The 27,433-nt window shown below is 37.0% G+C and overlaps 1 protein-coding gene across 5 annotated transcripts in view; it reads right to left on the bottom strand.

The window, feature by feature from the left end:
• LOC119875637 (ankyrin repeat domain-containing protein 7-like) overlaps positions 1-22,791 on the bottom strand; it is a 45,820-nt gene extending 23,029 nt beyond the window's left edge. For 4 of the 5 annotated variants that reach the window (XR_005387231.1, XM_038589449.1, XM_038589450.1 and 1 more), the window contains exons 1-5: positions 22,691-22,791; positions 13,546-13,600; positions 13,249-13,430; positions 6,546-6,769; positions 1,696-1,866 (exon numbers count right to left, since the gene is read on the bottom strand). Coding sequence is in view for 4 of the 5 variants with exons in the window: in XM_038589449.1 (XP_038445377.1) it covers positions 1,696-1,866; positions 6,546-6,769; positions 13,249-13,430; positions 13,546-13,600; positions 22,691-22,708 (650 nt within the window). In the remaining variant the exon portion in view is untranslated. The remainder of the gene's footprint in view (positions 1-1,695; positions 1,867-6,545; positions 6,770-13,248; positions 13,431-13,545; positions 13,601-22,690) is intronic. The other variant, XM_038589451.1, reaches the window with a different exon arrangement.
• Positions 22,792-27,433: the final 4,642 nt, after the last annotated feature.

Raw genomic sequence — 27,433 nt, 5'->3', positions numbered from 1 at the left:
TCAGGAAAATATTAAATACTTAAAATACAAAGAATATTTAAAGCATATCTAAGCAATATTAATAGCAATATTAACAAAGTATTAAATTTAGATCAAAATTGCAAAAGTAAAGGAAAATCATAATGTTACTTACATTATTTGATAGGGGTAAATATACCACATTTTTTGTTGTCATTTTCAATAAAAACAAGTTTTCACTAAATCAATTTGGAAAGTGCAAACTGTTTTTTTAATGACATAAGCCCTTTTTAAATAATCGTGATATTAGTGTTTTGAAGTTTTACTGTGCAACTACTATGCATTATTTGGGACAGTTTACATATCCTAAAGGGGTTTTAGGCCTTACACAAACCGTATGAAGTAGGCAATTATACTGGGTATCTTTTCACAGGAAGCAAATGAGGCACAGAAATTCTAAGGAACTTCCCCAAGCCCATACACCTGGTAGGAGCAGACCACCCAGAACTCAAGTCCAGGAAATGTCCCTTCCAAACATGTGTTTTAAAATATGTGGTAAAAGTAAGTTAAGTATTTCTAAGTAATGTGATACCAATTGAATCTATAGTATTATTCCATTTCTAGCTATAATTATTCTAGAAATAATTTCTGAATCTTACATACATTTTTAATTTTTTATTTTTTTAAAAGATTTTATTTATTTATTCCTTCACTAGAGAGACACACAGAGAGAGACAGGCAGAGACATACAGAGGGAGAAACAGGCTCCCCCACAAGGAGCCTGGTGTCGGACCCCAGGATCACGCCCTGAGCCCAAGGCAAGACACTCAACTGCTGTGCGACCCCGGCACCCCACACACATTTTTTAATTAAAACACTTCATACCTAGGCAGTATTGAAAATCTACTTTCAATAAACTAAAGATTTAATTCGTCTAAAGAAGTTCATTAATGGGCATTCCTTTACTCATTCAAATGTTCATTCATGGATTCAACAATTACTCATGAAGCCCACAATATGTGTCAATGACGCTGCTGGTACAGTAACTGTGGCTCTTGTAATTTAGAACTTTATAATCCAAAAGTAATAATCTATGATAGATGAATAGTTTTTCAATTGTAAATAAACATATTGTAAATAAACAAAACCATTCCCCTTTCCCCAGAACCTAAACAAATATTAACTTAATATAATCAGATACTCCAAAGCCCCTCACAAAATCATAGCTATTCATGATACTGTCAAAGGTACTGAATACCTTAAAACCTATCAAGAAATGATTAGTTCTATTCAGAATCGCCTATGTGTCTGTATATTTACTATTTTATATATATATATTTTTTTTTTCAATCGATGAAGGAAAGTATCTGAATATTCAATTATATGAGAATACTGCACGGTGGAACTGATTCTAAATAAACAACCTCTTACCACAAAACTCATATCCTAATCTGGGGGTCCTGGGATCGAGTTCTGCTTTGGGCTCTCCACAGGGAACCTGCTTCGCCCTCTGCCTATGTCTCTGCCTCTCTCTCTCTGTCTCTCACAAATAAATACATGAAATCTTAAAAAAAAAAAAAGTCACTCCTCCTCATCCTAACCTTTCAAGTGGTGTTTTTGATATACTTGAGTATTTCTTCCCTCAGCCTGTACGACACTATATTACAGTGTTTTACTTATATAATAATCATAGTTAACGTTCCTTCAGAGGGAAATAAAGAATTTATGGGATTTTACCTTCTTTCATCCTGATCCATTTTACTTAGACTGTTGTCATTACTCACTCGTAGTAGACTACCAGTTAGGGAATCGGCCTCCTCAAAGCCTGGTGTAATCACAGATGCTTTTGATACCCACTTTACATTTTTATCTTTCTTTATTTCCATGATAGACAAACCAGGATCATTACTTAAAACAAAAATCCAGTTAAAATATCCATTAGAAAGCCAATATTTTCTAATAATTTTACTGGTAAGGAATAAAAAAAATTTTTTGTAAACATCTGTTACCCATCTGAATTCATTTATTAATTCATAGAACAGTTATGAAGTGCAACCATATGCAAGGAAATACACATATACAATTATGATACAATGTCATTTGTGGGGACAAAACTGCCTGTGTAGGACCTGTGGAATCAAGTGCCATTCACCAAGGCACGGGGGAAAAGTCTCATCTGCCCATGCATCGGGTAACAGGCATACGCACTACACACCCAGCTGTGGATCCGGCAAAAGCCCATAAATTGGCGCCACCCTCACCCTCACAGCCACCATCTGGGAGCCCCTGGAAAACACTTAGATAATCACCCATGGGGGTAGAGAGTCTTCGTGGAAAACCAGCTTTCCTATAGAGAAGTTCTAGCACATCACCAGAGCAAAACAATCAGGTTTGGACACATGGGAGCGGTAGTCATTAAAGACTGGAGGAGGTGACTGCTACTTCAAAGGCAAAGACAGCAATGCAAAAGGATATGACAAAATCAAGGAAATATGACACCAACAAAGGATTACAATAATCTTCCTGTAATCAATCTCAGACACGTGGAGATCTGTAATTTATCCAAGAAAGATTTCAAAATCTCAGTCTTAAGGAAATTCAAGGAGCTACCAGAAAACACAAAAAGCCAATTCAGGGGTGCCTGGGTGGGTCAGGCAATTAAGTGTCTGACGCTTGATTTCATCTCAGGCTATGATCTCAGGGTCATGAGATTGAGCCCTGCATCAGGCTTACACTCAGCACAGTGTCCCTCTCCCTCTGCTATTCCCCCCTAGCTCACACACTTTCTCTCGCTAAAATAAATGAATAAAATCTTTAAAAAACAGTTAATTCAATAAAATGAGGAATACACTACATAAACAAAATGAGAAGTTTAATGAATAGCTGGAAGGGCTTAGTCAGTTTAAGTGTCTGACTTGGTTTTGGCTCAGGTCATGATCTCAAGGTCGTGGAATCACCCCCAGGTCTGCTTGAGATCCTCTCTCCATCTCTTTCTCTCTCTCCCCACCTTGCTCTTTCTTTCTTTCTTTCTTTCTTTCTTTCTTTCTTTCTTTCTTCTTTCTTTCTTTCTTTCTTTCTTTCTTTCTTTCTTTCTTTCTTTCTCTCTCTCTCTCTCTCTCTCTCTCTCTCTCTCAAATAAATACATTTTTAAAAATAATTTTAAAGGGACAAAGAAAAAGAAAATGTTTTGGTAACTTGTGCATACTTTAGCCTAGTATCTAATCCTAATACAAAAAGCTAGATTTACCAACAGAAAATTATATATATTTTTTCATGGACTAAATGCATGCAAGAAAATATTATGAGCATATAGCTATGTAAATTTACAAAAAGACTGAATTTTCCCATAGGAGATTATCGGTTGAATAACTTTAGGGCACTGAAAACAAAAACAAAACCAGCAATTACTGTTTTAAAACTGCCATACAGATAACTCTTCTAGTTAAATTAAACATCCAAAAAAGATGGATCTTCCTGAAAGCAATTATTAAACAATTCTTCTCGACCCAAATTTCAGAAGTAAATCTGTAATTATGGATACGAAATAGCTTTCATTTTGAAAACAGTTAATAGAAGCAACTTTTAAATAGAAAACAACTGGTTAAAGACACCTCAAAGTTATGTTGGCGGGGGAATGCTAACATGCAGCCATGGTAACGAGAACCCATCAGAACCAGTTTTAAATGTTTGTAATGATCAATGCCATCTGTCCTCACTCACTAGCCAACCAATGTCAGCTTCTCCCTCATGAAGTATAGCCAATGTGGGACAAAATCACTCCAATACACATGCCTTGAATGCCAACCAATCAACAACAGTCTTACCCAAATTACCATGGTGGCTTCAGATGATGACAAACCACTTAATTCTCTGAAAGTCTCCCAAGTCTTAAACTCCACTTTTCCTGAAACTGTATATAGAAAGCGAAGACTACTCTGTCAGAAAAGACTGTAAGTGGCCAGCATAGCTCCCTCTTATTAGTCAGCAGTAAATTCCGACTTCACCTTTATATTTCAGATATTGAGGGCTCATATCCTCTGGCAAAAATGTTTAAAGTCCTATAATAATTTACCACCATATTTCATTTTCCTTAATGAAACATAAATGAAGTTTGCTCTTCCTTTGTTCCATTCTACTATAATTAAAACTAACATAAATACCAGTAAAAGAATAAGTAGCAAGTAACCACAAGATTAGGCCCAAATAATCCACAAAATGCAGATAACGGACAGGTTAAATTGTCAGAATGGACCCATGCCAACCGTTCTTTCTGTTTAAGTGAGAATTGGTATTATGTTAAAAACAATACACACGGTTTAGTTAAACTCCATTCACTCAACAAACATTTATTGAATAGAACTATATATGCTAGAATGTTCTCTAAGCACTGAGGACACGGCCATAAACAGAAAAAACCCTACTCACGAGGATAGTAAACATAGTAACAATAAACTACACAGTATGAGAGGAGAAAAACTAAAGCAGAGAAATCAAATTTCAATGTGTTGTAGCAAAAGGGGTGGTCGAAATACTAGTCAGGATAAACCAAGAAGGGCCTTGCTGAGAAAGTGACCTTGAAGCAAAAACCAGGGAGAAAAAGAGGGAGCAAGGAGTAAGCCATGAGGATACCTGAGAGAAAAGCACTCCACAGAGAGTTTATAACAAGTACAGAGGTATGCCTGAAGTGTTTATAATGAGGGTGGGGGGTAAGAATAGTGAGAAATTCAAGTGTGGCTGAACAGAAGGAAAGGGATAGAAAGTAGTTCAAATCAGAGAGACAGAGGGAGGAAAGGATAGGGAGGGACCCGAGATGAACAAGTCACATAAGGCCTTGTAGCTATTAGAAAGAACTTGAGTGAATGGGAGGCCATTAGGTTTTGAGCAGAGGAGGACATAATCTGACTTATGTTTTAATAGATTCACTGTGTTTAGAATTAATGGAAAGTGAATTTTCGAAGATTATATAATATGAAGTCACTATTGAAAAATTTGATGTGGTGCATGTTGAAATATATGCTCTTTAAAATGGAAGAATAAGGGGCGCCTGGTTGGCTCAGTCGGTAAAGCGTCTGCCTTCGGCTCAGATCATGACCCTGGAGTCCCGGGATCAGCCCCACGTCAGGCTCCCCGCTTCTCCCTCTGCCTCTGCCGCTCCCTGCACTCACACACTCTCTCTCTCAAATAAATAATCTTAAAAACATTTTTAAAGGAAAAATAATAGCCTGTATGCAAAGTGCCTGAAAAAGAAGATTCACTGCATTAACAACCTCTTGGTTTAGAGCATAGGGATCAAATGTTTATACAGAATATGGGACAAGTTGCCACGTGAAATCTCTTCGTAATAATATTCAGATCAATTTGAGAGTCCAACATTTGAGCACTCGTGCATTGGGAACCAAAACCAAAAACCTAATAATTAGCAGTTTTGTTGGTAATAAGGTAGAGTGCCAGTGTAGCAGGTAACTTCCCTTTGCAACTCAGCAGATATTAAAAGTATTCTAAAGTTATTGTAAGACATCAAACCAAACACTTTAAATATACTTTGGGGGATCCCTGGGTGGCTCAGCAGTTTAGCGCCCGCCTCCAGTCCAGGGTGTGATCCTGGAGTCCCAGGATCGAGTCCCACATCAGGCTCCCTGCATGGAGCCTGCTTCTCCCTCTGCCTGTGTCTCTGCCTGCCTCTCTCTCTCTCTCTCTCTCTCTCTCTGTCTCTCATGAATAAATAAAAATAAAAATTAAAAATTTTAAATTTGTTAAACAATCAAAACCCTGCAGACCTAAATTCATTTTCTCAGATAGTTACATGCTGCATTATTTTATAGGTGTGAAAACTTACTTCCTTATGGATGGAGAGTTAGACTCCCTCCAAGTTTTTGATAGATCATCTTAACATATATATGTAACATGTTTATGTAAGTATTCTTAATATATCTGTCATATTTTATAAATATAATAATATATAATAAATGTTCTTAGAATATGTGTGTCTAAGTGTTGACACAAGTCATGTTTTCCTATAGGATCTACTCCTGGCAATGAAGCCGTTGGGATATAGGGACAGCATATATGAAATTTGAAATGCACTGCTACATCACTCTTCAGAAAGGATTTGTCAATTTTCTTCCTCTCTCTCGCTTTTAAAGATTTTTATTTATTTATTCAGGAGAGACACAGAGTGAGGCAGAGACATGGGCAGATGGAGAAGCAGGCTCCTCATGGGAAGCCTGATGCAGGACTCGATCCCACGACCCCGAGATCACAACCTGAGCCAAAGGCAGACGTTCAACCACTTAGCCACTCAGGTGCAACGGATCTGACAATTTTCACCTAACAACAGTGTATGAGAATGACTTTTTCCTTACATTTGCTAACCTAGGTTATTTTTTTTTTTTAGTTAAATATTTATCACTATGCCTGCAAAACAATTTGATACCTTACCGGTCTTTGCCTTTTTCTGTTTAGCACCCTGGGTGGAATATCTCTACTAAAAATATAAAATGTGTTAAACATGAACATTAGCTCCAAACAGAATTTGTTTTATAGAAAAATAATAATTATCTACTGTTTAAATATTGCTATAGGCTTACCTATCAGAATCTTCATTCTGCGTAGTAGGAAACAGGTGGTTATCAGTTTTTCCAGTCTTTCTTTGTTGAATTAGTCCAGCAGCAGGAGCAGCAGCAGCAGCAGCAGCAGCAACAGCAAGAGCAGTACCAAGAGCAGGAGCAGCAGCAGCAGCAGCAGCAGCATCATATATGTTTTCTGCTCCTTCCATTTTATTACTCGTGTGCTGCTTCCTTTCTTTTCCAGTCTTGAATGGAAATTTGATAGTTACAACTTCATTCATTAAAAAGAACTTTTTTCATTAATTGTATCATTTGACTCTTTAATGTAATTTTAATCAATAAAACTATCTTGCACTGAACTTTATCATTACGTGTAATTGTAATTTTTGGAAATTCTGCTTCATTTCTGTTGGAATAGAACAACATAATTTTCCAGAATTCCAAAAAGGGCTTTCTTAATTTTGTGTTCATATCTACACTTTGTTACCTAACATTCCCAACTTCACCCCATCTGACCAGCAGATACAAAGAAATAAAAAGACACAAAAATCTGTCCTCTTCCGTCTTTACCATCTGGATTTTGCTTACACCGACAGATTCAAAGGATGTGACATTGTGATGCTCCAGGAACAAAGAGGAAGCTTTCCATTTCTGCACTGAGCTATTCTTTCCCCAACTGCCTTTTATAATTCTTTTTTCATTTGGATCCCAGAGCTATCAAAAAAGTCACAGTGTTCATTAAAATATGTGAACCAAAGTTCACCACAACATAAAAGGAGCAAAACTGATATTAGTGTCGAATTTTGGGAAATGAGTAATGCTCCCCAAATTTCACATTCCATAACCATAAAATTTTATAGCTAGAGGGTATAAAAATAATTATCAACTTTAATCCCATTTTCTATTGATAATGGGAATAAAACCAAAAAAGATTACATGATTTGTCCAAAGTTCCTAAAGTGGCATTACCTAGCATCAAAGAGATGATACAATTCCTTGATGCTGAATCAAATAAATGACCCAACAAGTTTATTAATCAGCTATGCTAAAAGTGTGACTTTGGCACAGTAATTTAATACCTTAATTGGGGATGAGGCGCTTAGCTAATTTTTATTTTAAAGGAGGATATCTCTAGATTTTATTTTTCACCTCAAACATCAGTTTTCCCCCTTAGAGTCAAATACTGAAGGTTTGCTGAAAATCTATGCTACCTACATGATAAAAGTCGTATGTGTCAAAATATATCATACTTTATTAAACAAAATGTAAAGGTTTGATTCAACAAAAACACCTGAGAATGATGATTAAACAAACACATATATGTGTATACACACACACACACACACACACACACACACGTGGACACCTGGGTGGCTCAGTCAGTTAAACATCTGCCTTTGGCTCAGGTCATGATCCCCGGGATCTAGGATCAAGACCCGTGCATCAGGCTTCCTGCTCCGCCAGGAGTGTGCTTCTCCCTTTCCCTCCTACACCTGCTCCCATTTGTGTTCTCTCTCTTGGTGTCAAATAAAATCTAAAAAAAAAAAAAAAAAAAAAAAAAAAATTTTTTTTTTTTTTTAATGTAGAGGAGATGCCTGAGTGGCACAGTTAGTTGGGCCTCCATCTCTTGATTGCAGTTCAGTTCATGATCTCCTGGTCATGGGATTGAGCTCCACTTCAGGCTCCACCCTCACTGGGGAGTTTGCTTCTCTCCCTTTCTCTCTCCCTCTACCCCCTTCACCCTGCTCACACACTCAAATAAATAAGTAAATAAATAAGTAAGTAAGTAAATAAATAAATCCTAAAAGAAAAAAAGGAGTCTGTTAAACTTTATCCCAAGAAGGTAGTAGGAGATGAAGAGGGACACTCTATCATACTAAAGGATCTCTCCAAAAAGACGACCTAACAATCATGAATATGTATGCCCCAAATGCAGGAACTGCCAAGTATAACAATTAATAACCAATGTTAGGACATACTTAGATAATAATACACATATACTTGGTGACTTCAATCTAGTGCTTTCTACACTCGATAGGTCTCCTAAGTACAACATCTCCAAAGAAACAAGCGCTTTAAATGATACACTGGACCAGATGGATTTCACAGATATTTACAGAAATTTACAACCAGACGCAACTGAATACACATTCTTCTCAAGTGCACATGGAACTTTCTCCAGAATAGGCCACATACTGGGTCACAAATCAGGTCTTAAACGATACCAAAAGATTGGGATTGTCCCCTACATATTTTCAGACCATAATGCTTTGAAACTAGAACTAAACCACAAGAAGAAATATGGAAGGATTTCAAACACGTGGAGGTTAACGACCATCCTGCTAAACGATTAAAGGGTCAACCAGAAAATTAGAGAAGAATTAAAAAGATTCCTGGAAACTAATGAGAATGAAGATACAACCGTTCAAAATCTTTGGGAACAGCAAAAGCAGTCCTGAGGGGGAAATACATCGCAAGACCAGCATCCGTCCCCAAACTGGAAAGAACTCAATGCAAAAGCTAACCTTGCACCTAAAGGAGCTGGAGAAGGAACAGCAACGGAAACCTTCAACCAGCAGAAGACAATTAATAAAGATTCGAGCAGAACTCAATGAGATAGAGACCAGAAGAACTGTGGAACAGATCAACAAAAACCAGGAGTTGGTTCTTTGAAAGAATTAATAAGACAGATAAACTATTAGCCAACCTTATTAAAAAGAAGAGAGAGAAGACCCAAATTAATAAAATCATGAACGAGAGGGAGGGATCACCACCAACACCAAGGAAATACAAACGATTTTGAAAACTTAGTATGAGCAGCTTTACGCCAATAAATTAGGCAATCGAGAAGAAATGGGTGCATTCCTGGAAAACCACAAACTACAAAACTGCAACAGGAAGACATAGAAAAGCTGAACAGGCCAATAACCAGGGACGAAACTGAAGCAGTCATCAAAAACCTACCAAGACACAAAAGTCCGGGGCCAGATGGCTTCCCAGGGGAATTCTATCAAACGTTTAAAGAAGAAACCATACCTATTCCACTAAAGCTGTTATGAAAGATAGAAAGGGATGGAGTACTTCCAAAGTCGTTCTATGAGGCCAGCATCACCTTAATTGCAAAACCAGACACAGACCCCACCAAAAAGGAGAATTATAGACCAATACCCTGATGAACACGGACGCAAAAATTCTCAACAAGATACTAGCCAACAGGATCCGACAATACATTAAGAAGATGATTCACCATGACCCAGTGGGATTTATCCCCGGGATGCAAGGCTGCTTCAACACTTGTAAAGCAATCAATGTGATTCATCATATCAGCAAGAGAAAGAACCAAGAACCACATGATCCTCCCAATAGATGCAGAGAAAGCATTTGACAAAATACAACATCCATTCCTGATCAAAACTCTTCAGAGTGTAGGGATAGAGGGAACATTCCTCAGCATCTTAAAAGCCATCTACGAAAATATCGTTCTCAATGGGGAAACACTGGGAGCCTATCCCCTAAGATCAGGAACAAGACAGGGATGTCCACTCTCACCATTGCTATTCAACATAGTACCAGAAGTCCTAGCCTCGGCAATCAGGCAACAAAAAGAAATAAAAGACATTCAAACTGGCAAAGAGGAAGTCAAACTCTCCCTCTTTGCAGATGACATCATAATGCAGCTAGAAAACCCAAGAGACTCCACCCCAAGACTGCTAGAACTCACAGCCATTTGGCAGTGTGGCAGGATACAAAATCAATGCCCAGAAAACAGTGGCATTTCTATACACTAACAATGAGACTGAAGAAAGAGAAATGAAGGAGTCAATCCCAATTACAATTGCACCCAAAAGCATAAGGTAACAAGGAATATACATAACCAAAGAGGTAAAGGGTTTCTACCCTCAAAACTACAGAACACTTCTGAAGGAAATTGAGGAAGACACAAAGAGATGGAAACATATACCACTGCTCATGGATTGGCAGAATGAATATTGGGAAAATGTCAATGGTACCCAGGGCAATTTACACACTTAATGCAATCCCTATCAACATACTATGGACTTTCTTCAGAAAGTTGGAACAAATCATCTTAAGATCTCTGTGGAATCAGAAAAGACCCCAAATAGCTAGGGGAATATTAAAAAAGAAAACCATAGCTGGGGGCATCACAATGCCAGATTTCAGGTTGTACTACAAAGCTGTGGTCATCAAGACAGTGAGGTACTGGCACAAAAACAGACACATAGATCAATGGAAACAGAATGGAGAATCCAGAAGTGGGCCCTCAACTCTATGCTCAAATAATAGTCGGCAAAGCAGGAAAGACTATCCACTGGAAAAAAGACAGTCTCTTCAATAAATGGTGCTGGGAAAATTGGACAGCCACATGCAGAAGAATGAAACTGGACCATTCTCTTATGCCATACACAAAGAAAAACTCAAAATGGATGAAAGATCTGAATGTGAGACAGGAATCCATCAGAATCCTAGAGGAGAACACAGGCAACACCCTTTTTGAACTTGGCCACAGCAACTTCTTGCAAGATACATCCCTGAAGGGAAGAGAAAGCAAAGCAAAAGTGAATTACTGGGACTTCATCAAGGTAAGAAGCTTCTGCACAGCAAAAGAAACAGTCAACATAACTAAAAGGCAACCTACAGAATGGGAGAAGGTATTTGCAAATGACCTATCAGATAAAGGGCTAGTATCCAAGATCTATAAAGAACTTAGTAAACTCAAAGAAACAACAATCCAATCATGCTATGGGCAAAAGACATGGACAGAAATTTCACAGAGGAAGACATAGACATGGCCAACAAGCACATGAGAAAATGCTCTGCATCACTGGCCACCAGGGAAGTACAAATCAAAACCACAATGGGATACCACCTCCCACCAGTGAGAATGGGCAAAATTAACAAGGCAGGAAACAACAAATGTTGGAGAGGATGTGGAGAAAGGGGAACCCTCTTGCACTGTTGCTGGGAGTGGGAACTGGCACAGCCACTCTGGAGAACTGTGTGGAGGTTCCTCAAAGAGTTAACAATAGATCTGTCCTACGACCCAGCAATTGCACTGCTGGGGATTACCCCAAAGATACAGATGCAGTGAAATGCCAGGACACCCGCACCCCGATGTTTCTTGCAGCAATGTTCACAATAGACTAACTGTGGAAGGAGCCTCGGTGTCCATCGAAAGACGAATGGATAAAGAAGATGTGGTCTATGTATACAATGGAATATTACTCAGCCATTAGAAACGACAAATATCCACCATTTGCTTTGAGGTGGAGGGACCTGGACGGTATTATGCTGAGTGAAATGTGTCAGTCTTTAAAGGACAAACATTACATGGTCTCATTCATTTGGGGAATATAAAAATTAGTGAAAGGGAATAAAGGGAAATAGAGAAATTGAGTGAAAATATCAGTGAGAGTGACAAAACATGAGAGACACCTCACCCTGGGAAATGACCAAGGTGTAGTGCAAGGGGAAGCGGGCAGGGGGTTGGGGTGAGTGGGTTATGGGCACTGAGGGAGTCACTTGGCAGGATGAGCACTGGGTGTTATGGTATATGTTAACAAACTGAATTCCAATAAAAAAATTACAAATAAAATACAAAATTAAAAAATACAAAATATAACAACTATGAAGACTAAAGTTTCCCGAGATAACGTAAAATGTATCCACTGTTGGAGATCTTTGAGAAAGTAAAGGTCATCCTTCTACAAATAATATTGTATACTCTACGGGCAACTTTTCCTTCCTTACGATTCTATAATGATAAATCATCTTATAAAAAAATGATAAATCATGAGTTTATTCATTTGACATGTGTCTCTATTCTAAGCTTATATTTAAAAAAAGATGCATCAGAATCCAGAAAATAGTTTTTATATTTTTTAAGAATCTTGCAGCTTAAAATTTATTTTTTTCATTTAATGGATAGAGATTAAGAACCTCACTTACCTAAGAAAAAAATTCAGTTTTAATTAATGAAAAAACTAAAATGTTTATTTACGTCCTCTCTATTCTCAAAAGATATAAAGTCGACCAAGATTATACCACACAGTAAGTTTAATTAGAAACCACAAGAAAGACAACAGCCAAAGTTCAAAACTCATAATAAATCTGATTATGGCTTAAAACAGACTTCACTTTGTACTATGTATAAACACAACTCTTGCTAAATTAAATATAGGCTATCATACTTTATTAAACTTAAAAGGGTAAAATTTCCTCCCAGTTCTTCATAAAAACCAGCTGTCATTCTGAAGAATCTGAGCATGTTTTGTATTGCCTTTTATTAACTTGCATTTAAAATAATTTCTACCGCATTTTATAATATACAGCATCTGTTCTACCTTAGCCTCACTACTGCTGTGTTTTTAATAATAATCTCTCTAAACTCTCCTATCTTTACATTCATCTCATCCTTATTAAATGAATTCTTACCCCACAACCCCTCCCCTCATCTTCACATCCATCTAGCTATTCTATCCAGTTGCTTTCTAATTCTTTCCCTCCATAATGGCACACCTAAGATTTGTTTATTCCCACCAACCGTAATAAATCTCAACCCAGTACTTACTTCTCTGTTGTTATTACACTGTTTTCTCTTATATTCTTGAGGGCTTCCATTTCTCCCTAAGATTCTTTTCATTATAAGGATATCAAGAGGATAGTATGTGAAAAAACATGGGGGACAAAGTTCAAAACAACTTACCTTTGTAACACCAAGCATTGCTGAAGACGTTTGAGGAGTTTCGGGTGATACAAAAGCAAGAGGAGAATAGTCAGAGACATTGACGGATGGTTTACAGAGAGTTTCAGTCTTATCTTCCCTTGCAAAATTGTTGTCAGCAAATAAAGGTCTATCTTCTTGGCTCACAAGACCACATTTTGCTTCTATTTAGTGAAAAACAAAGTAAAGAGTACATGAAGATATCTGTAACTTTGAATTACTAAATAACACAAAAATGGACAAAACTCCGTGAAAAACACAAATCTTCAAATAGCTTACTCTTGGGTCGCAGAAAAGCAGCCATTTGCTTTCTTAAGTTTAGTTTCGGGACAGTCTAGAAAAAAAATTGATAGTTTTCAGGATTACAAGTATCACATTTCGTAAAAATAATTGTAATATTCACCATTACCAAATGAACACCATTACAAAAAGAACACAGGTTTTGGAGATCATTCAAATACAGATTCAAATCTCAGTTCCGCCATTTACTAACCTACATTTTCTCATGGGGTGAAGATTATAAGAGATTTAATAGTCCCAAAATGTTACTTTTCTTACCCCTGATTATTATACAAAGTCTTCCTCAAAAAGTTAAATAAAAATAGAGCTATCCGGGATCCCTGGGTGGCGCAGCGGTTTAGCGCCTGCCTTTGGCCTAGGGCGCGATCCTGGAGACCCTGGATCGAATCCCACGTCGGGCTCCCGGTGCATGGAGCCTGCTTCTCCCTCTGCCTATGTCTCTGCCTCTCTCTCCCTCTCTCTCTCTGTGACTATCATAAATAAATAAAAATTTAGGGAAAAAAATAGAGCTAACCTATGACCCAGCAATCGCAGTACTCAGTATTTATCCAAAAGATACAAACATAGTGATTTGAAAGGGCACCAGCACCCCAACGTTTAAAGCAGCAATGACCACAATAGCCAAACTACAGAAAAGCCCGATGCCCATTGACAGATGAATGGATAAAGAAGATGCAGTGTGTATAAATACAATGGAATATTACTCAGCCATCCTAAAGAATGAAATCTTGCCATTTGCAATAACATAGATGGGACTTAAGAGTATTATACTAAGTGAAATAAGTTAGAGAAAGACAAATACCATATGATTTCAATCCTATGTGGAATTTAAGAAACAAAACGGAGGTGCATAGCGGAAGAGAGGGAAAAATAAGATAAAAATCAGAGAGAGAGACAAACCGTAAGAGACTCTTAATCATAGGAAATAAACTGAGGGTTGTTGGAGGGGAGAGGGTTGGGGCAATGGGGTAATTGGGTGATGGTAATTAAGGAGGGCTCTTGAAGTAATAAGCACTAGATGATGTATGCAACTGATGGATCACTGAATTCTACCTCTGAAACTAATAATACGCTATATGTTAATTAATTTGAATTTAAAAATTTTAAAAAGGGGATCCCTGGGTAGCTCAGTGGTTTAGCGCCTGCCTTTGGCCCAGGGTGGGATTCCTGGAGACCAGGGATCGAGTCCCATGTCAGGCTCCCTGCATGGAGCCTGCTTCTCCCTCTGCCTGTGTCTCTGCCTCTCTCTCCCTGTCTATCATAAATAAATAAAAAAATCTTAAAAAAAATTTTTTTAAATACTTTCTTTACCAAAATGTCTTAAAATAAAAATCTATCCCTAGGTAATTTAAATTAAAAAAACTAACAATAAGGGCAGCCCCGGTGGCGCAGCGGTTTAGCACCGCCTGCAGCCCAGCGCGGGATCCTGGGGACCCTGGATCGAGTCCCACATCAGGCTCTCTGTATGATGCCTGCTTCTCCCTCTGCCTGTGTCTCTGCCTCTCTCTCTGTCTCTATGACTAAATAAATAAAATCTTTTAAAAAAACTAACAATAAGAAATGTCATTATTGGGACGCCTGTGTGGCTCAGTGGTTGAGCATCTGCCTTCGGCTCAGGGTGTGATCCCAGAGTCCCACATCAGGCTCCCTACATGGAGCCTGCTTCTCCTCCCTCTGCCTCTGTCTCTGACTCTCTCATGAATAAATGAATACAATATTTTTAAAAATTAATTATTTTATTATATTTAAAATTTTTCAAATGTGTTTGAATGATTTATAATTGCATGACGATCTCTTATAAGAGAAAATATTAAAATTTAGTTTCTAGTAGTATTTATTTGGGCAAGTTGGCATTACAAACAGTTTAAGTTGCTTTTGTTTGTCAAAATGCTAAGGACAAATGATTATCTAACATCAGCTCCTTCCAGGAATGTGAGAAAAATAATAAGGCTTGTGGGGTAATGGTTCAGGAATGAAAACCACAGACACACACAGACAACAGAAAGGCATAATCAAAAATATTGACAATAAACATAGAAAGAGATGGACTGAAAGAACAGACACTAAAGAAATGTGTTTTGTTTTTTTTTCCCCCATGTAAGGAAAACGTAGGGTACGGGAAAGTCATGTACAAAAAAATGCAGGGGGGACAGCCATGGTGGTTCAGTGGTTGAGTGTCTGCATTCGGCCCAGGGCGAGATCCTGGAGCCTCAGGATCGAGTCCCATGTCAGGCTCCCTGTATGGAGCCTGCTTCTCCCTCTGCCTGTGTCTCTGCCTCTCTGTGTGTGTGTGTGCGTGTGTGTGTGTCTGTCATGAATAAATAAAACCTTTAAAAAATGCAGGAAGAAGAAGAAAAAAAGAAAAACATAAGACGTGACCAATCAAGCATGATCTTAAGGCAGGGAAAAATGTAAGTTAAAAAAGGCCTGTGGAAAAAAATGGTTAGGTTAGTATTAACTTATTAGTTAACACTAATTAATTATTAATTAGTATTAATACTAACCTAACCATTTTTCCACAGGCCACACTATATGTGTGTATATGTGTGTGTGTATATGTATGTATGTATGTATAGTTAGGAATATATAATGAACAGCCGCCTCTGTTTTATATATACAGGTAACATTTATATAATAGATTTATAAAATGTAATTGAAAAAAGTTTAAGAGACTTTTGTTTATACTATATCCCTAATAATACTGACTTTTCTTACTCTACATTTATTTGTTTATAAATACTGTAATAAGGAATTTAGTTCTGGGATGCCTGGGTGGCTCAGTGGTTGAGTGTCTGCATTCGGCTCAGGGCATGATCCTGGAGTCTCGGGATCTAGTCCCACATCATTGTGTGTGTCTCTCATAAATAAAAAATAAAATCTAAAAAGTAAGATTTTACTTTTTTCACCATAAAGTAAATTTTTCAGATAGTGGTCATCTCTCACAACCTGGAAGGTATAAATTATCACTAGAGCGAGAAAAAAATTGAAAAAGAAATGTTTCAAACACATCAACTTTCCACGTGGAATAAGAACTGGTAATGAAAATTCTAATAAGAAATGTATACCTTGAAAGCCTACATCTAATGTAATATAGATGGGGTTTAAAAAACAAAAGGTGAGAATTTTTATCTAAAATTCTAAGTTGACAATTGAAGGATACTAAAAAACAACTTTCTTTCTTATTTATTTCTTTATTTCCTCAACATAATTCATTTGAGCTTGTAAATCCTAAATGGAAAAAGGAAATATAAATTTGAACTATACTTTTTAAATTTATATATTTATGACATATTATGCATAATACTTATAACATTCCATTTTACAGAATTCCATCTGTCTGCTCACTTATTCACATTAGAAAAATATTAAATTGCTTCTTCCAAGCAGATCTTATTTTAGGTGTTCCAGGAGAAGCACGACTATGTTTCCTAACATAATCTACTACCTTATAATGAAGCACAGTCTTTAAAATGAATAGGTAAATAAATAGAAAATATCTAAAATTTTAAATTTTAACATCGGACACAAGGACTATGAGTAGATATTTTTAGCACTTTACTATAAAAGAATTCTGAGAATGGACATTTTACCATGTGGTTATGAAGAGCCTCCGCTTCTAGAGCTGATTATTGTTTTAGGCAATACTTGTATTCTTCACTTAGAAAAAGAGTGTTAACTACACTCTTAATGGAATGATTTCAAAAACACAGTGGAATACCATAGCAATATAAATTTTGAGAAACAATCCCTGATTTTCCACAATTTCTATTATTTTAGTCTAAATGTAACAAAAAGGATAGAAATAGAGAACTGAGTCCTCTCTGGTAAAACTATATGCTAACATGATAAAAAAAAAAAGTCCAATAAAGAAAAATATCCAAGAAAAAAAACCTACAATAATTGGATCCACTAAAGATTTCAGTTAGGCATGAGTATTATAAAGTCATGATAGCAATAAATAAATTCATTAAATGAATCAATAAAATCAATGTTAGTAGAATTTAAAAATCACAACAGTAAGAATTCTGATCCCTGACCAAATGTCATTTTCTCTCCAACATGGGAAAGCTTTTCCCAATAAAAGTTTGCTGTCATTATATATGTTCCAACCTATTTTTTCTGCCGACTTACCAAAGTAAAAAAAAAAAAATTCAACTTGCCATTTCTCTAAAATGTACTGACCAACCTTCCATTACAAACATAAAAAGACATCAGATAAGTTAAACTTTATCCCAAGAAGGTAGTAGGAGATGAAGAGGGACACTCTATCATACTAAAGGATCTCTCCAAAAAGATGACCTAACAATCATGAATATGTATGCCCCAAATGCAGGAACTGCCAAGTATAACAATTAATAACCAATGTTAGGACATACTTAGATAATAATACACATATACTTGGTGACTTCAATCTAGTGCTTTCTACACTCGATAGGTCTCCTAAGTACAACATCTCCAAAGAAACAAGCGCTTTAAATGATACACTGGACCAGATGGATTTCACAGATATTTACAGAAATTTACAACCAGACGCAACTGAATACACATTCTTCTCAAGTGCACATGGAACTTTCTCCAGAATAGGCCACATACTGGGTCACAAATCAGGTCTTAAACGATACCAAAAGATTGGGATTGTCCCCTACATATTTTCAGACCATAATGCTTTGAAACTAGAACTAAACCACAAGAAGAAATATGGAAGGATTTCAAACACGTGGAGGTTAACGACCATCCTGCTAAACGATTAAAGGGTCAACCAGAAAATTAGAGAAGAATTAAAAAGATTCCTGGAAACTAATGAGAATGAAGATACAACCGTTCAAAATCTTTGGGAACAGCAAAAGCAGTCCTGAGGGGGAAATACATCGCAAGACCAGCATCCGTCCCCAAACTGGAAAGAACTCAATGCAAAAGCTAACCTTGCACCTAAAGGAGCTGGAGAAGGAACAGCAACGGAAACCTTCAACCAGCAGAAGACAATTAATAAAGATTCGAGCAGAACTCAATGAGATAGAGACCAGAAGAACTGTGGAACAGATCAACAAAAACCAGGAGTTGGTTCTTTGAAAGAATTAATAAGACAGATAAACTATTAGCCAACCTTATTAAAAAGAAGAGAGAGAAGACCCAAATTAATAAAATCATGAACGAGAGGGAGGGATCACCACCAACACCAAGGAAATACAAACGATTTTGAAAACTTAGTATGAGCAGCTTTACGCCAATAAATTAGGCAATCGAGAAGAAATGGGTGCATTCCTGGAAAACCACAAACTACAAAACTGCAACAGGAAGACATAGAAAAGCTGAACAGGCCAATAACCAGGGACGAAACTGAAGCAGTCATCAAAAACCTACCAAGACACAAAAGTCCGGGGCCAGATGGCTTCCCAGGGGAATTCTATCAAACGTTTAAAGAAGAAACCATACCTATTCCACTAAAGCTGTTATGAAAGATAGAAAGGGATGGAGTACTTCCAAAGTCGTTCTATGAGGCCAGCATCACCTTAATTGCAAAACCAGACACAGACCCCACCAAAAAGGAGAATTATAGACCAATACCCTGATGAACACGGACGCAAAAATTCTCAACAAGATACTAGCCAACAGGATCCGACAATACATTAAGAAGATGATTCACCATGACCCAGTGGGATTTATCCCCGGGATGCAAGGCTGCTTCAACACTTGTAAAGCAATCAATGTGATTCATCATATCAGCAAGAGAAAGAACCAAGAACCACATGATCCTCCCAATAGATGCAGAGAAAGCATTTGACAAAATACAACATCCATTCCTGATCAAAACTCTTCAGAGTGTAGGGATAGAGGGAACATTCCTCAGCATCTTAAAAGCCATCTACGAAAATATCGTTCTCAATGGGGAAACACTGGGAGCCTATCCCCTAAGATCAGGAACAAGACAGGGATGTCCACTCTCACCATTGCTATTCAACATAGTACCAGAAGTCCTAGCCTCGGCAATCAGGCAACAAAAAGAAATAAAAGACATTCAAACTGGCAAAGAGGAAGTCAAACTCTCCCTCTTTGCAGATGACATCATAATGCAGCTAGAAAACCCAAGAGACTCCACCCCAAGACTGCTAGAACTCACAGCCATTTGGCAGTGTGGCAGGATACAAAATCAATGCCCAGAAAACAGTGGCATTTCTATACACTAACAATGAGACTGAAGAAAGAGAAATGAAGGAGTCAATCCCAATTACAATTGCACCCAAAAGCATAAGGTAACAAGGAATATACATAACCAAAGAGGTAAAGGGTTTCTACCCTCAAAACTACAGAACACTTCTGAAGGAAATTGAGGAAGACACAAAGAGATGGAAACATATACCATGCTCATGGATTGGCAGAATGAATATTGGGAAAATGTCAATGGTACCCAGGGCAATTTACACACTTAATGCAATCCCTATCAACATACTATGGACTTTCTTCAGAAAGTTGGAACAAATCATCTTAAGATCTCTGTGGAATCAGAAAAGACCCCAAATAGCTAGGGGAATATTAAAAAAGAAAACCATAGCTGGGGGCATCACAATGCCAGATTTCAGGTTGTACTACAAAGCTGTGGTCATCAAGACAGTGAGGTACTGGCACAAAAACAGACACATAGATCAATGGAAACAGAATGGAGAATCCAGAAGTGGGCCCTCAACTCTATGCTCAAATAATAGTCGGCAAAGCAGGAAAGACTATCCACTGGAAAAAAGACAGTCTCTTCAATAAATGGTGCTGGGAAAATTGGACAGCCACATGCAGAAGAATGAAACTGGACCATTCTCTTATGCCATACACAAAGAAAAACTCAAAATGGATGAAAGATCTGAATGTGAGACAGGAATCCATCAGAATCCTAGAGGAGAACACAGGCAACACCCTTTTTGAACTTGGCCACAGCAACTTCTTGCAAGATACATCCCTGAAGGGAAGAGAAAGCAAAGCAAAAGTGAATTACTGGGACTTCATCAAGGTAAGAAGCTTCTGCACAGCAAAAGAAACAGTCAACATAACTAAAAGGCAACCTACAGAATGGGAGAAGGTATTTGCAAATGACCTATCAGATAAAGGGCTAGTATCCAAGATCTATAAAGAACTTAGTAAACTCAAAGAAACAACAATCCAATCATGCTATGGGCAAAAGACATGGACAGAAATTTCACAGAGGAAGACATAGACATGGCCAACAAGCACATGAGAAAATGCTCTGCATCACTGGCCACCAGGGAAGTACAAATCAAAACCACAATGGGATACCACCTCCCACCAGTGAGAATGGGCAAAATTAACAAGGCAGGAAACAACAAATGTTGGAGAGGATGTGGAGAAAGGGGAACCCTCTTGCACTGTTGCTGGGAGTGGGAACTGGCACAGCCACTCTGGAGAACTGTGTGGAGGTTCCTCAAAGAGTTAACAATAGATCTGTCCTACGACCCAGCAATTGCACTGCTGGGGATTACCCCAAAGATACAGATGCAGTGAAATGCCAGGACACCCGCACCCCGATGTTTCTTGCAGCAATGTTCACAATAGACTAACTGTGGAAGGAGCCTCGGTGTCCATCGAAAGACGAATGGATAAAGAAGATGTGGTCTATGTATACAATGGAATATTACTCAGCCATTAGAAACGACAAATATCCACCATTTGCTTTGAGGTGGAGGGACCTGGACGGTATTATGCTGAGTGAAATGTGTCAGTCTTTAAAGGACAAACATTACATGGTCTCATTCATTTGGGGAATATAAAAATTAGTGAAAGGGAATAAAGGGAAATAGAGAAATTGAGTGAAAATATCAGTGAGAGTGACAAAACATGAGAGACACCTCACCCTGGGAAATGACCAAGGTGTAGTGCAAGGGGAAGCGGGCAGGGGGTTGGGGTGAGTGGGTTATGGGCACTGAGGGAGTCACTTGGCAGGATGAGCACTGGGTGTTATGGTATATGTTAACAAACTGAATTCCAATAAAAAAATTACAAATAAAATACAAATTAAAAAATACAAAATACAAAATATAACAACTATGAAGACTAAAGTTTCCCGAGATAACGTAAAATGTATCCACTGTTGGAGATCTTTGAGAAAGTAAAGGTCATCCTTCTACAAATAATATTGTATACTCTACGGGCAACTTTTCCTTCCTTACGATTCTATAATGATAAATCATCTTATAAAAAAATGATAAATCATGAGTTTATTCATTTGACATGTGTCTCTATTCTAAGCTTATATTTAAAAAAAGATGCATCAGAATCCAGAAAATAGTTTTTATATTTTTTAAGAATCTTGCAGCTTAAAATTTATTTTTTTCATTTAATGGATAGAGATTAAGAACCTCACTTACCTAAGAAAAAAATTCAGTTTTAATTAATGAAAAAACTAAAATGTTTATTTACGTCCTCTCTATTCTCAAAAGATATAAAGTCGACCAAGATTATACCACACAGTAAGTTTAATTAGAAACCACAAGAAAGACAACAGCCAAAGTTCAAAACTCATAATAAATCTGATTATGGCTTAAAACAGACTTCACTTTGTACTATGTATAAACACAACTCTTGCTAAATTAAATATAGGCTATCATACTTTATTAAACTTAAAAGGGTAAAATTTCCTCCCAGTTCTTCATAAAAACCAGCTGTCATTCTGAAGAATCTGAGCATGTTTGTATTGCCTTTTATTAACTTGCATTTAAAATAATTTCTACCGCATTTTATAATATACAGCATCTGTTCTACCTTAGCCTCACTACTGCTGTGTTTTTAATAATAATCTCTCTAAACTCTCCTATCTTTACATTCATCTCATCCTTATTAAATGAATTCTTACCCCACAACCCCTCCCCTCATCTTCACATCCATCTAGCTATTCTATCCAGTTGCTTTCTAATTCTTTCCTCCATAATGGCACACCTAAGATTTGTTTATTCCCACCAACCGTAATAAATCTCAACCCAGTACTTACTTCTCTGTTGTTATTACACTGTTTTCTCTTATATTCTTGAGGGCTTCCATTTCTCCCTAAGATTCTTTTCATTATAAGGATATCAAGAGGATAGTATGTGAAAAAACATGGGGGACAAAGTTCAAAACAACTTACCTTTGTAACACCAAGCATTGCTGAAGACGTTTGAGGAGTTTCGGGTGATACAAAAGCAAGAGGAGAATAGTCAGAGACATTGACGGATGGTTTACAGAGAGTTTCAGTCTATCTTCCCTTGCAAAATTGTTGTCAGCAAATAAAGGTCTATCTTCTTGGCTCACAAGACCACATTTTGCTTCTATTTAGTGAAAAACAAAGTAAAGAGTACATGAAGATATCTGTAACTTTGAATTACTAAATAACACAAAAATGGACAAAACTCCGTGAAAAACACAAATCTTCAAATAGCTTACTCTTGGGTCGCAGAAAAGCAGCCATTTGCTTTCTTAAGTTTAGTTTCGGGACAGTCTAGAAAAAAAATTGATAGTTTTCAGGATTACAAGTATCACATTTCGTAAAAATAATTGTAATATTCACCATTACCAAATGAACACCATTACAAAAAGAACACAGGTTTTGGAGATCATTCAAATACAGATTCAAATCTCAGTTCCGCCATTTACTAACCTACATTTTCTCATGGGGTGAAGATTATAAGAGATTTAATAGTCCCAAAATGTTACTTTTCTTACCCCTGATTATTATACAAAGTCTTCCTCAAAAAGTTAAATAAAAATAGAGCTATCCGGGATCCCTGGGTGGCGCAGGCGGTTTAGCGCCTGCCTTTGGCCTAGGGCGCGATCCTGGAGACCCTGGATCGAATCCCACGTCGGGCTCCCGGTGCATGGAGCCTGCTTCTCCCTCTGCCTATGTCTCTGCCTCTCTCTCCCTCTCCTCTCTCTGTGACTATCATAAATAAATAAAAATTTAGGGAAAAAAATAGAGCTAACCTATGACCCAGCAATCGCAGTACTCAGTATTTATCCAAAAGATACAAACATAGTGATTTGAAAGGGCACCAGCACCCCAACGTTTAAAGCAGCAATGACCACAATAGCCAAACTACAGAAAAGCCCGATGCCCATTGACAGATGAATGGATAAAGAAGATGCAGTGTGTATAAATACAATGGAATATTACTCAGCCATCCTAAAGAATGAAATCTTGCCATTTGCAATAACATAGATGGGACTTAAGAGTATTATACTAAGTGAAATAAGTTAGAGAAAGACAAATACCATATGATTTCAATCCTATGTGGAATTTAAGAAACAAAACGGAGGTGCATAGCGGAAGAGAGGGAAAAATAAGATAAAAATCAGAGAGAGAGACAAACCGTAAGAGACTCTTAATCATAGGAAATAAACTGAGGGTTGTTGGAGGGGAGAGGGTTGGGGCAATGGGGTAATTGGGTGATGGTAATTAAGGAGGGCTCTTGAAGTAATAAGCACTAGATGATGTATGCAACTGATGGATCACTGAATTCTACCTCTGAAAGCTAATAATACGCTATATGTTAATTAATTTGAATTTAAAATTTTAAAAAGGGGATCCCTGGGTAGCTCAGTGGTTTAGCGCCTGCCTTTGGCCCAGGGTGGGATTCCTGGAGACCAGGGATCGAGTCCCATGTCAGGCTCCTGCATGGAGCCTGCTTTCTCCCTCTGCCTGTGTCTCTGCCTCTCTCTCCCTGTCTATCATAATAATAAAAAATCTTAAAAAAAAATTTTTTAAATACTTTCTTTTAACCAAAATGTCTTAAAATAAAAATCTATCCCTAGGTAATTTAAATTAAAAAACTAACAATAAGGGCAGCCCCGGTGGCGCAGCGGTTTAGCACCGCCTGCAGCCCAGCGCGGGATCCTGGGGACCCTGGATCGAGTCCCACATCAGGCTCTCTGTATGATGCCTGCTTCTTTCTCCCTCTGCCTGTGTCTCTGCCTCTCTCTCTGTCTCTATGACTAAATAAATAAAATCTTTTAAAAAAACTAACAATAAGAAATGTCATTATTGGGACGCCTGTGTGGCTCAGTGGTTGAGCATCTGCCTTCGGCTCAGGGTGTGATCCCAGAGTCCCACATCAGGCTCCCTACATGGAGCCTGCTTCTCCTCCTCTGCCTCTGTCTCTGACTCTCTCATGAATAAATGAATACAATATTTTTAAAAATTAATTATTTTATTATATTTAAAAATTTTTCAAATGTGTTTGAATGATTATAATTGCATGACGATCTCTTATAAGAGAAAATATTAAAATTTAGTTTCTAGTAGTATTTATTTTGGGCAAGTTGGCATTACAAACAGGTTTAAGTTGCTTTGTGTTTGTCAAAATGCTAAGGACAATGATTATCTAACATCAGCTCCTTCCAGGAATGTGAGAAAAATAATAAGGCTTGTGGGGTAATGGTTCAGAATGAAAACCACAGACACACACAGAACAACAGAAAGGCATAATCAAAAATATTGACAATAAACATAGAAAGAGATGGACTGAAAGAACAGACACTAAAGAAATTGTTTTGTTTTTTTCCCCCATGTAAGGAAACGTAGGGTAGACGGGAAAGTCATGTACAAAAAAATGCAGGGGGGACAGCCATGGTGGTTCAGTGGTTGAGTGTCTGCCATTCCGCGCCAGGGCGAGATCCTGGAGCCTCAGGATCGAGTCCCATGTCAGGCTCCCTGTATGGAGCCTGCTTCTCCCTCTGCCTGTGTCTCTGCTCTCTCTGTGTGTGTGTGCGTGTGTGTGTGTCTGTCATGAATAAATAAAACCTTTAAAAAATGCAGGAAGAAGAAGAAAAAAAAGAAAAACATAAGACGTGACCAATCAAGCATGATCTTAAGGCAGGGAAAAATGTAAGTTAAAAAAGGCCTGTGGAAAAAAATGGTTAGGTTAGTATTAACTTATTAGTTAACACTAATTAATTATTAATTAGTATTAATACTAACCTAACCATTTTTCCACAGGCCACACTATATGTGTGTATATGTGTGTGTGTATATGTATGTATGTATGTATAGTTAGGAATATATAATGAACAGCCGCCTCTGTTTTATATATACAGGTAACATTTATATAATAGATTTATAAAATGTAATTGAAAAAAGTTTAAGAGACTTTTGTTTATACTATATCCCTAATAATACTGACTTTTCTTACTCTACATTTATTTGTTTATAAATACTGTAATAAGGAATTTAGTTCTGGGATGCCTGGGTGGCTCAGTGGTTGAGTGTCCTGCATTCGGCTCAGGGCATGATCCTGGAGTCTCGGGATCTAGTCCCACATCATGTGTGTGTCTCTCATAAATAAAAAATAAAATCTAAAAAGTAAGATTTTACTTTTTTCACCATAAAGTAAATTTTTCAGATAGTGGTCATCTCTCACAACCTGGAAGGTATAAATTATCACTAGAGCGAGAAAAAAATTGAAAAAGAAATGTTTCAAACACATCAACTTTCCACGTGGAATAAGAACTGGTAATGAAAATTCTAATAAGAAATGTATACCTTGAAAGCCTACATCTAATGTAATATAGATGGGGTTTTAAAAAACAAAAGGTGAGAATTTTTATCTAAAATTCTAAGTTGACAATTGAAGGATACTAAAAAACAACTTTCTTTCTTATTTATTTCTTTATTTCCTCAACATAATTCATTTGAGCTTGTAAATCCTAAATGGAAAAAGGAAATATAAATTTGAACTATACTTTTTAAATTTATATATTTATGACATATTATGCATAATACTTATAACATTCCATTTTCAGAATTCCATCTGTCTGCTCACTTATTCACATTAGAAAAAATATTAAATTGCTTCTTCCAAGCAGATCTTATTTTAGGTGTTCCAGAGAAGCACGACTATGTTTCCTAACATAATCTACTACCTTATAATGAAGCACAGTCTTTAAAATGAATAGGTAAATAAATAGAAAATATCTAAAATTTTAAATTTTAACATCGGACACAAGGACTATGAGTAGATATTTTTAGCACTTTATATAAAAGAATTCTGAGAATGGACATTTTACCATGTGGTTATGAAGAGCCTCCGCTTCTAGAGCTGATTATTGTTTTAGGCAATACTTGTATTCTTCACTTAGAAAAAGAGTGTTAACTACACTCTTAATGGAATGATTTCAAAAACACAGTGGAATACCATAGCAATATAAATTTTGAGAAACAATCCCTGATTTTCCACAATTTCTATTATTTAGTCTAAATGTAACAAAAAGGATAGAAATAGAGAACTGAGTCCTCTCTGGTAAAACTATATGCTAACATGATAAAAAAAAAAAGTCCAATAAAGAAAAATATCCAAGAAAAAAAACCTACAATAATTGGATCCACTAAAGATTTCAGTTAGGCATGAGTATATAAAGTCATGATAGCAATAAATAAATTCATTAAATGAATCAATAAAATCAATGTTAGTAGAATTTAAAAATCACAACAGTAAGAATTCTGATCCCTGACCAAATGTCATTTTCTCTCCAACATGGGAAAGCTTTTCCCAATAAAAGTTTGCTGTCATTATATATGTTCCAACCTATTTTTTCTCTGCCGACTTACCAAAGTAAAAAAAAAAAAATTCAACTTGCCATTTCTCTAAAATGTACTGACCAACCTTCATTACAACAAAAAAAAAGACATCAGATAAGTTAAACTTTATCCCAAGAAGGTAGTAGGAGATGAAGAGGGACACTCTATCATACTAAAGGATCTCTCCAAAAAGATGACCTAACAATCATGAATATGTATGCCCCAAATGCAGGAACTGCCAAGTATAACAATTAATAACCAATGTTAGGACATACTTAGATAATAATACACATATACTTGGTGACTTCAATCTAGTGCTTT

The sequence above is a fragment of the Canis lupus genome, unplaced genomic scaffold (genome assembly GCF_011100685.1).
Source record: "Canis lupus familiaris isolate Mischka breed German Shepherd unplaced genomic scaffold, alternate assembly UU_Cfam_GSD_1.0 chrUn_S2070H2269, whole genome shotgun sequence".
In the NCBI taxonomy this organism is placed as follows: Eukaryota; Metazoa; Chordata; class Mammalia; order Carnivora; family Canidae; genus Canis; species Canis lupus.
Note: the sequence above shows the minus strand (reverse complement) of the source record. Positions and strands in the feature narration are given on the sequence as shown.